Raw genomic sequence first — 11807 nt, forward strand, 5'->3', positions numbered from 1 at the left:
AATTATATAATCTTTATAATTAAAGAGTTTTTTTTACATTTGAGATATCGCTGATGACAATAAGCTCCAAGGAACACCATAAAATCTTTAACCCATCGCGGGTAAATCCAGGGGGTAGTTTCAAACTACCAAAATGTCATCAACTGTTACTTGCCCCAGCAACTGTAAATCCGTTTTTGAGATATTTTCCCAACAGGCAAACAAATTAACCTCCTTGGCTTAACAAAAGTAATGTTGCATAAATGGTTACATACAATGAACAACAAACCTAACTTAGCATGGATAGAATAGGCCAATAAAATAGTTAAAATAATCACAAAAACAATGATTGTATTCTTGACTATACATGGTCCTATATTAAGATTTCTTTTAAAGAATGTAACTCCATGAAAATTGTCATATTATACTAAACGCATAACATTGTTAAATCAGTTTACTGAGTTCAAACAGAGGAATCTACATTTGTATTTAACAAGAGAAGAAGTACAAGCAAAATCACATGAATATTTGCTGTTAATTGTTGATTAAAATCGATACAGTGCGACTGAGTATCTTTACTGTATCGTGAAAAAGAAAACTATTACATACTATTGTATGTAAAGCATGGTTGCTTGTGAACTGACTGAAGTTTGAAGTATAAACATGAGTGAAGTTGTTGGCGTTTATGCTAAATAAGTCAATGATAAAGATACTTGATAGAAGACGGTTGAGTTGCTTTCACTGACTCTAAATATTCGTAAAGACTCACAATCGTATCTGATCAAAGATTCAAAGGAGGCTCACGAGTCTAACCTGCGTCACCAGAAGACTCGTCTCTCGACGTCGACTAAAGTCTCTCCCGGTGTTGACACTGTGTTCCGAATGTGTGCTTTTCCTTCGCTCCTTATTTTCTCCCTGAGCTAAGAGTGCTTTTCCAGTCACTACCAGCCTGACCCAGTGACCCGCAAGCCTCCTCACTGCTGGTGCCGACCGCCTTAATCCCCCCCACCTGATCCTCAGCCGTCTTTACGAGCAGGAAAATAGCCCCCCTGCCCCCTCCCTGGTCTCTGTGGACAGCAAATGACAATCTTCTTAAACAAATACACAGTTTAACAACCCGATAGTGGTTAAATCCACTTAGTGAAGATTAACTGACGCAGAATACAGGTGAACAAACAGCACAGTTATCAAATGACCGGAGTGATGAAGCCAATTTACAATGTTTGCTGCGACGCTGAAAGGACGCTTGTGTCCATTTGACTTACAAACTTCACCGGGAAAAATAAATAAATCAATCAAAAAACTGGGAGTAAAAGTCAGTAAACGAAACACATCCATGTTACAAATGTCACAATGATTAAAAATCCTCAGCTCTGATGACTCATGTCATAATTTTTTCAAACAATACAACATTATTTTTAACACTAAAATCTCAAAGAAGGATGAGACAAGATACATTCATTCATGCCAGACATGTTGAAGTCAATACAGCCGGACATGTCTTTGAATGTAGCAAGAGCTTCATATAGATTATATAATAGTGAGCATGTCTGTATCGTGTAGACTTCACCGTTCAAGCCTTGATCACGGAGATTATAAATTAAACCAGTTAATCTGGATTCTGACTAAAATTGATGCAGAAATGATTCAACAAGTGTGTCTCTCTTGAGGCGGAGTCGGGTTTGAACCATTAAAGTGCTTTAAAAATAAAGTTGTTGATTTATTAAAGATGCTTAATACTAACAGAAATCCGATGATACAAATAATAATAATAATAAAAAATAAAAAAAATACTTTATATGTTAAAGGCAAAGGTCATGTACTTTAAATGTTAATTATTTATCGTCCCTTTAACATGCTTGCATGGGCGTCGAAGGGTGCTAGCATCGTTGTTGGTCGATCAAGACATACTCGGAAAACACGACGGGTAAACCCGCTCAGGGCTAAAAACGATGGAGCACTTGCGACATTTCAAAGGATTATACTTATTTAATATTTGAGATACAGAGCTCTATTCAGTTTGAAACCTTCCTTGGAATTAGAAGAAGAAAATCCACCAGTTCAGGCTAATATTAAGTCATTCATTAGCTCATCACTGTTTATGGGGATTAAGCACTTTTTCTACAGTCAATATTTCAATGAAAAGAGAGTTTTGTACAAACACACACAGACACTGACTGATGAGTACAATAGACTCCAAGATCACTTTAACACGCAATATAATCACATTAGTTCAACTTTAAAGCGTGTAGTGCAGGTTGACCAGTATTCAATAAATATACAATCAGCTCCAACAAGAAATAAGCTACTTTAATATACATTTATATAGACTTTACATCAACAAAACTCCAAATCACTCCACTTTATATTCACAAAACACCAACATGTAACGATGTTGATTTCAATGTTTCAATGGATACTTTTATCACAGAATACAACTTTGTGTGCAAAAAAAATAATGTTGCTACTTTTTCAACAACGTAACGTCCACAAGAGTGATTCTACTGTACGCAGCCAAAATAAACATAACGACCATCTTCTTCTTAATATTATTATTATTCTCTGAGGTGTTGATTGACAGCTGGTCAATCCTCTCACTGCTAATGTGTCAATCAACCACTTTCCTTCCCAGCAAAGACCTTCTTCAGCACCATGAGTCATCTACACACACACAGCATCACACACACACACTTCTGACCCTGTTGCTGGTTCACCCACAGTGACCCCCTGAACCATCTGTAGTTGATAGAAACCACAAAGTGACAGGCAGGTGTTACAAGAAGCTCACGATGAGTCATTTAACAAGAAAGAAGTAGAACTTACCCCCTGGTTCCCTTTGAAACAGATCGACGGTTCGCTGGGTAAAGATGTCTGTGGAGAGACAGAAAGGAAAAAAAAGTGGGTTCGGTCCAGTTCGGGCAGATAAGAGAAGTATCTCAAACTCAACGACATGTTTCTATTGGATTAACAACTTTGACAAGAAGTTCGACGGTGTCGCTTTGAAAACACGCCACAGGGAACAGAACCGATACCTTGAGGGTCTGGAAAGCCTCCAGGGCTCGGATGGCGGTGTCGGTGAGCTTGACGTGGTACAGCGTCCTGGTGTTGGGGCAGGTCGTGTCGTTCCTCCCGCAGGAGAGACCGTACAGCTGCTCCTGCCCGAGCGAAGCCATCGCTGGCTCTTGAGTCTCCGTTAAAGCGGCTCTGAGCTCAGACCAGCGCCGGAGTGACGTCACGAAGAGGGGCGGAGCCTCGGCGCGTATATTAATACATGTGTAAGTAAGTAAGTCATTTTTTTTTTATACATGTGTGAGACTTTTCATACGTAAAAAATAATAGTTTTACCACAATACAAACACGTTTTATGTGCTGGCAAAACTGCTGTGCACTGTTTTTTCCTCCTGCAGTGGTCAGTACCATCCATAAATCTAGAATATATCTGCTAAAATATATATAAAGAGTAATATTGAAAAAAATAATAAAGGTATTGAAAGAAAAGTATCTGCATTGTAAATGATATATTAACTGAGGAAAAGAACACTGGTATAATAAATGGTTAAACAATGATGAGGGCAAAAAGTATTGACAAATAAAATTGCTAAAAAAAAATATTGGCAGAAAAAAATGAATATTTGCATTCAAAATGATATATACATACCTACATATATACATACATACATTCCAAAATTATATTTTTAACCACTAGATTTAGATTTACCTTTATTAGTCCCTCAAGGGGAAATTGTAGTATTCTATCTATTTAGTATTCTTCTCAGATACTATTCTTTTTAAATGACTATTAAAAATGTGGCACTGATATGAGCCTTCAGAACATCTCATTAAGAGACTAGAACACATGTCATCGGTACTTAAATCAAGTCAAAGAGATTTAAAGTTTAAAATAAAAATACAATAACTGTATGGAATAACATTTCACAGTGAGTGGTCCTGTAGATAGTTTCAAGGGTGTTTCTGTCTGGCCACAGATAGTGAGGAGAAATCAAGTGTCAGTGAAAAGTGGGTCAGTTGTGTCAATAATCCTGTATAGACAAGTAATGTTTAGTAATCATTTTTGTCCAACTCTCTCCACACTGCCGTGAGATACAGCCCCATCTGATGCTTCATCACAGAGTGAACGAGTCGGACGGCGAAAGTGACGAGTGTGTGCGAGTCTTGAAAGCAGATGACAAATAAGCCTATTTGGCTAAATTGCTAAGCTAGTCTTGAATGAAAGTACATAACAGGAGGGTTTACGCTCGGTCAAGAGAGCAGACGGCGCTAAACCCTCGTCTATTTCTGATCACCGGGTTATTCCTATCAAGTAGCATCTGATCCTCCTGCTCGTCGGCATCATTTGTCATCCATTATCAAGACCACCCTCGACTGACACACTCTTTTATCGCAGAAGGGAGATTAGGCGTCCCTCCCCCTCCTCTACCTGGCTCGTCTGGCTCATCCACTGATTGTTTGCTGATCAGCATCTGCTACACGGGAGTGGACTTAAGTACCCAGATCCCTGGGGGCTGACGCTTCACACCTGAGTGCCGAGGTTCCACCTGTGACTGCAGGAAGTCAGTCAGTCAGTAAGTGTGTGTTCTCTGTGGTGGTAAACTGGGTGCAGAAGTGTATACATGAATCATACTACATCAGCCATTGATGACACATGGTTGCAAAAAACAAGTTAAACAAAAAACAAATATCGATACACACACTTTGAAAAAGACCCACTCGTTTGATCTGTATAGGGGTGTGAGAAAATATACATTTAAATATTTTTTTACGATACTGTATCGATTTTTTTTTCTTTCAAATTGTATTTACATTCATGTTGTTCCTTTTTCTGTTGCAATTAGACGTCCAGCCACTAGGAGAAAGAATAAAATCCTGCATAATCCAGGCGACGAGGATGAGAGGATATAGTATAGTACAGTACATATTTGTAGTACCTGACTCTGGTGTTTTACAGTATTTACAGACCACAAGACTCCTGACGAAGTCGTAACTGCTTTCATTTTTTTTCTGGAAAACCAAAATATCGCCATGTAAAGGATTCAACCCCAAACGTTTAAGTTCGATTATTTATATTTCTGGTCTTTTATTTTGAAAAATTCATGTTAGTTCATACTTTAATACCAGCGAAACGAACGATAACACGTTAAAAGTCACACGTATTTCTTTAACCATAGCGTCTGACTGAGCACAAGGTTTGTGAAGAATGTAAATGAGAATGTTTTATTTATCTATGTATTTATTGATTTATATATATATATAACACCGCGTTTAGTATTTGTGTGATTTGGGTTAGTGCTAAAGTTGCTAAGCTGCTAATACAGTTTTACTAAGGGAAATTAATGTTTTTAATGTTTTTGTTGTTTAATGTTTTTGATAATGCTTTAAAAGCCGCTGTAGTCGACTGTATCCTCCCATCCTCAGTCATCACTGAGATTTTACCGCACCTTGAGCTGCGGAGTTAATGACTGCTGCCATCTAGCGGCTGGAAGTTTAACTGCAACACAAAGATGTACAAACTCCATGAATATTTGTATGTTAGTTTAAAATGTTATAAATATTTATCCAGACTTTATTAAAAATATAAATGATGAAAGAAATAAGCAAAAAGGAAATATGATTAAAAAAAAAGTAGAAATCGATACTTTGCTGTTATGATATTTTTGTGTCATACAAAGAAGTCCAAGGCTCATGACGCTTCAAGAACCGGAGACCAAGACCAGAACAAGACCGCAGACCATCGACACCAAGACCATGAGAAAGTGGAGCAACGGAACTTCTGTAATTGAATATTTCTTTGTTTGGTTGAACTATTCTGTAAAAAAATGTTGAGTACACTTCTTTTGAAGTACTATCCAAAAAGAAAACATGTCCCTGAAGTTAGTTTCCAATTCAGTACAGTTAGAAGAACTCAACCAATATTTAGATTTTGCTTGTTTTCAGAAAGAATAAAATGACTTGGACAAATATATATAGTTTCAACTGAGTACTTTGTTGACTGTTGAACTGATTTAGAAGCGACGCCTGTGTTGTGTTATCATCACGACTCACATGTGTCTCGACTCAGATGTGACACATCAGTGTAAAATCCAACGGCCTTCACGGGCAGGAAGATATGGCGCGTCGGTGCGACATTCATATTGGCTCGTACACACACACTGGCACGTGTACACAATGTTATTTTAGCTCAGATGGAGCGAGGGAAAAAAAAGAAAAAGGAATGGAAACATAATCAGGACAGAACCTGTTAAATCGTTTTCTGGGTGTTGCTAATACTTGGAAGGGAATTGTAGTCAAAACCAAGTCGACATGTGACACACGTGACTGGTGTGTGAGCCAAAACAAAATAAAGACGTTCGTACTACGATCCGGTGACTCACCGCTGTATTGTTTGTTTAAATCTGGGAGAGTGAAAACTCCTCTAAGTAAGTAGAAAAAAGTATAACACAATGTTACATAGGTGTGTAAGAAATATCAATACATTTAAATGATGTTTATTTTTTCAGTATGTAGCTATGTACAAGTATACAAAGAGGGTAGTTGACAATAGTTTGGAGACAAAGTGGGTACGTATCGAAGTATATCAGATGAATCCAAATCTCCTGACTCACTCTCATGTAGTAAATGTTGAAGTATTTCTCTCCAAGATGCAGTAAGTCTCTCATCATGACCATGTTTTACATACTTTATAAAGTTGCTCTGAAATCTGGGCGAACGAGAGGTTACGAGAGTCCCTTATGAGGTAATAATGGCTTCACTCCTCCTCCAGCCAGCTGTGATCACGCCCGCTTTGTTTATACAACGAGTCCCTTGGAGGTGGAGACTTCAGGGATTGATGACGTGCGGTGATGTTTTTTTTCGATGTTTGACCCAATCACAGCGGAGTGGGCGTGGTTATGGTAAATAAGAAAGTAAGTAATAATTTGTAAAGCGCCTACCGAGACCAGGGTCACAAGGTGCTTCAATCAAAAGCAGTTAAAAATACGTACAGATTTAATATTTAATCTCCAGAGTAACAAGGTGTTTTCAGTGGGCGGGGCTTAAGATCATTTTCTAATGTCAATATTTCAATGAAAATGGAGTTTTGTACAAACACGATGATACAATAGAGTCACACATCTATCTTTAAAGTGTCTTGACCTCTAGTCACATCTATCCACCTCGTGACCCGATGACTTCGACACCACGTCTATGAAACGACAAAACGTCACACGTGCTGCTTTAATTCACTGAAATAATCCTGTCGTTAAACGTAAAGACGAGGCAAAAAAGAAGGTCAAAGGTCGGTTCATAACTCGCAAAGACAGCTTCGGTCGAGCGGAGAGGAAAAACAGGACCCCCTCAAGGTCCGCGGGTTTCAGGAGCCAAAGAATTTCAAGGCTGTGTGTTACTTGCGAGGCATGTTGGCAACAGATACCGGGCTGGTCTCTGTGATCCGCCTCGGTTCCAGTCTTCACACACTCTCGCACAAGAATGTTTTTTCTCGACAGGTAGGTCACAAAGATCCAGTAGATCCTGAAGGAATCAAGTGAGGGACATGGATCCAGTAGAAGGTTGACTCACAGGAAAGTACTGAACAATATCCTTGAGAGAAGGTGGGTCACTCTCTACCTGAGCCAGGAAAGTGTGGACCCTCTGGTTTCCATCATCAGTGGAATCTTTCAACGGCCTTCGCTTCCAGCAGATCTTAACCTGAAGTGACACTTTGGACGTGAAGAAGTGGATTGAAGATGTTTGGTCTGTGTAACCATGGAGTGAAACTGTCATCTTTCTCCAGGTGCTGAAGGTTCCAGGATGAAAGTCAGTGAAATACATTTGAAAGAGTGAGTTTGTTCAGGATCTTTATAAAGCCTCTAACTCTTCTGGGTAAAACCTGGTTTAGATTGTTCTCGTCTTAATAAATTCAGATCCTTCACTCGCTCGTAAACAAGATCATAAAACCGCCTGGTGAGTCGTGAGTCTTCTTCTCTGGACAGGAGATTCCCCTGAGAATCATCTCAATCAGTCAAAGACAACTTTGGCCAAATTGACGTCTCAACATGTTTCTCACGTGTTAAAAGTGGTCAAACATTTGTAATATAAACACTATTTGTCCGTCTAGCTGTTTCCAACCATCCAATCACATGCTTCCCTACCAGCTGCAGATAAAAACACCAAAAAATACTATTATTGTTTAATGGGACTTTTGAATAATACAATATTAAGAGTGGAAAAGCGAGTGTAGACCTCTGCCAAGCTGCTAGTTTATCTCTATATATGAACTTTATTTTATTATTATTTTACCTACCTCCAGAAAACACGTAAATACCATCTGACGAGAGATAACAATATGTAAATATATATAGAAAGATTATCTGCTTTAAGTTATTAAATTATAATGTGCGTTTTTTCCTTTTTACCTAATGTTATTTCTTTACAATATAATTTATTATTATATTATTTATATTTAAATTTAAAAAACAACAAAATTAAGATTTTCATCACCCCTTCATCAAAATTGTGTTTATCCTTCACGGATGTACAGGCAGGAGATACAAAATCATGGAAGTATATCATTGACATCAGAATATTTAACATTTCAAATTTTGAAACTTAAATATGTTTTTCAGATGTTGTTTTGTTTTGTTTTAAAAAGCACAGAATATATATTTTTTTCAATCATGCAATTCAACACTTTTTATATTGAATCTTTAAATATGTTTTTATCTAAATATATGATTCAATAATGTGTACAATTTTTTTTTTAAATACTTGAAAAAATACATCTAAATTCAATTTTATTTGAATTTGTAGCCTTTTTAATTCAATATAAATATGGCGGCACTATTATACGAACATTATTGAATTTAAAAGGTTATGATTTAAAAAAACTGAATTTAGGAGAGAAAAAAAGAAAAGTAATTTGTAATGAAAAGAAAAAAAAAATCTAAAAAACGATTATAATTAAAATGTTTACTATGAAATTGTTGAATTTTATTATTTGAAAAAAACTAAATTTAAATGTTAAATTCAAACATTCAATATTCTGATAGTAGCGATGATCAGATGAAGCTTCATGAAACAGTGTCATTATCTTCAGAGTCCACTAGATGGCATCTCTGAACTATTTTCCTTTGTTTCAAACAACTATTCTCATGAAACATCATTTTTTAACCGATAGCGCCACCTACTGACCTCTGAACAACATGAAACTGTTTCATGAAGCTTCGTCAGCTCACCACCATCAGACAGCACTGATATACACCCACAAACATCTCCTTGGCAGAGGTATACATAGTTGCAGTTTTGTCACAGCTTGTTTTAAGCATGAATTGAAATAAAATGTAGGTCAAGGTCGATGCTTTTAGTCGATCTTCTCTCGACTGAGCAAACAATGAACCTGAACCACAGAGAGTGACTCATTGTAAACCTTCGAGGAGAACAACTCGTGTACTTTGTGTATTTACAAGTGCAATTTCAGGCTGTTAGAGCCTCTGGCTGGTCGCGAGTGAAGAAAGTGACGCGGGTGAAACCGGGTCAGAACACTCGCACACTAACAAAGGTCAGAAAAAGCTGCAGGTTTAATAAACGCTGGCGTCGATGAGATTGTGTTTTACGGTCTTCGAAGGGAAGCTGAACTTTCTCAGGTGACGACACAATGGTGCGTTTATGGCCGTTCACACACGACCAGAGTGCAGCAGGTAAACACCGGTTGCTAAGCAGACCCAGGTGTGTGGACTTTTATAGAGATCTTTACAGCCGACACTTTCACAGCCGCTGCAGGTGTGACGGATCATCGCACGCTCGAGCGCAGACGACACACACACCACAGTGAAAACTCCTGCTCACAGCAGAGTCACTCAGTCACAGACCGAAGGTTCTCATTTCATTCGACCGCATGCGAGTCGCCTTTTTCATTATTGGAGGATAATTTTAGCCTGAAACATCCTTGTGGTCGTTGACTGAAGACACTGTTCCTTCTTCACGCTCAGTTTACAGTCGCATTAGTGTTTGTTTGAAACATCGATGTTTAGCAAATCTGTAAGAAGCTGAAAAGTTTTAACTTCCCTTTAAATTACTTTGGAAAGTTTTGAAATGTTTCCATATGTGTTTCCATATGTGTCTGAGGATCTTTATGGCCAATAGAATGACGATAATCATTTTTCTACCAGATTAAAAAATAAATTAATCTCAGGGATGATATTAACACAGTTGAAATTTTTTGTCACAGTTAATAATAGTTTAATTAAAGTTGAAAATTGTTTGATTATAGTTTTTAATTGTTTGATTATAGTTTTTAATTGTTTGATTATAGTTTGTAAAATATTGATGATAGTTTGAAATTGTTTGATTATAGTTTGTAAAAGTTTGATGATAGTTGAAAATTGTTTGATTATAGTTTTTAATTTTTTGATTATAGTTTGAAATTGTTTGGTTATATTTTAAATTGTTTGATTATAGTTTGAAATTGTTTTACTATAGTTTAAAATAGTTTGATTATAGTTAAAAAATGTTTGATTGTAGTTCAAAATTGTTTGATTATAGTTTGTAAAAGTTTAATTATAGTTTGAAATTGTTTGATTATAGTTTAAAATTGTTTAATTATAGTTTGAAATTGTTGGATTATAGTTTGTAAAAGTTTAATTATAGTTTGAAATTGTTGGATTATAGTTTGTAAAAGTTTAATTATAGTTTGAAATTGTTGGATTATAGTTTGTAAAAGTTTAATTATAGTTTGAAATTGTTTGATTATAGTTGAAAATTGTTTGATTGCAGATAACAATTGTATTGATTGCGGCCAAAGATCTTGGACTACAGTTGAAACACCTACAGTTGTACGTCTGTCTGGTTCGTACAAAACACAAATGGCATACGAGTCAAAGCGCAGCATTGAAAACAATGAAAAGAGATACTGAAACAAGTGTAAAGGACGTATTAAGATGGTTTCAAATAAACAAAGAGCAAAACATATACACATATACATGAATACATTAGATCTAGTCTGCTGGTCCATTATTCACTCCTACTAAAGTTTAAAGAACCTGATAATCTCTGGTAAAAACTGCTGACATTACACATTTGGACATAATGATTTTTGTCTTAAACCTTCATCATATAGTGCTTAAGAGAGGACGCAGCATCATGTAGCCAAATGTAAAGATGATTTAATGATCATTAGAATTCATTGTCATCAGGAATTCCAATGAAGGTTATTGTCTCTGTCTTGACAAACCCAATAGTTCTGGACGAACGTTTAACTGGTCTTTGCTGTGATTGAAGCGGCGCCTGTTGCTGCGTCCTGGAGAATTTGTCGTGACCACATGCGTGTCACCAGACTAATGAAGTTTTACTTTCTCCAGCGAGTGTCCTGACACAGGAAATGGTCAACGATGTTCCCAGCTCAAATCCAAATTTAGATTTGCAAGTTTTAGGCACTTTAACAGCGGTTAAATGAAATGAAAACTTAATAAAAGATACTGTTATTGCACATATTTTCTCGTTTGTCCTGTGAGACTAACTAAGAATCCACCCTTTATGTCCAGTATTTACATTTTATAACAGTGTATCACAGAAAGATTTTAAGTAAAAAATATATATTTCAATACACAGTCATGGAAAACATGCCCTTTTTTTGTTATCTTATGCATAAATTGTTAATTTGTCATTCAAAAGTTTATATTTATTGTTGTTTTCTTGATAATTATGAAAACCACGTCATTTGTTACATCAACAGCTATGTTATTGTAGTGTCAACTAGAGTACTTTTAGGCATTCCATGTTTTTTTTGTCTGTTATTTGTTACATGTAGGTGTTACTTGTTCTGTAACAGTTGTGTAAAC

General features: G+C 36.5%; 1 protein-coding gene across 1 annotated transcript in view; it reads right to left on the reverse strand.

Annotated features, from left to right (window-relative positions):
• The window catches only part of LOC148076270 (RNA polymerase II elongation factor ELL2-like), a 43918-nt gene extending 40712 nt beyond the window's left edge, over positions 1-3206 (reverse strand). The window contains exons 1-2 of the mRNA XM_087793308.1: positions 3012-3206; positions 2803-2850 (exon numbers count right to left, since the gene is read on the reverse strand). Coding sequence (XP_087649434.1) covers positions 2803-2850; positions 3012-3152 — 189 coding nt within the window. The 5' untranslated portion in view covers positions 3153-3206. The remainder of the gene's footprint in view (positions 1-2802; positions 2851-3011) is intronic.
• Positions 3207-11807: the final 8601 nt, after the last annotated feature.

This window comes from Callionymus lyra, chromosome 6 (genome assembly GCF_982586985.1).
Source record: "Callionymus lyra chromosome 6, fCalLyr1.hap1.1, whole genome shotgun sequence".
NCBI lineage: Eukaryota > Metazoa > Chordata > Actinopteri > Syngnathiformes > Callionymidae > Callionymus > Callionymus lyra.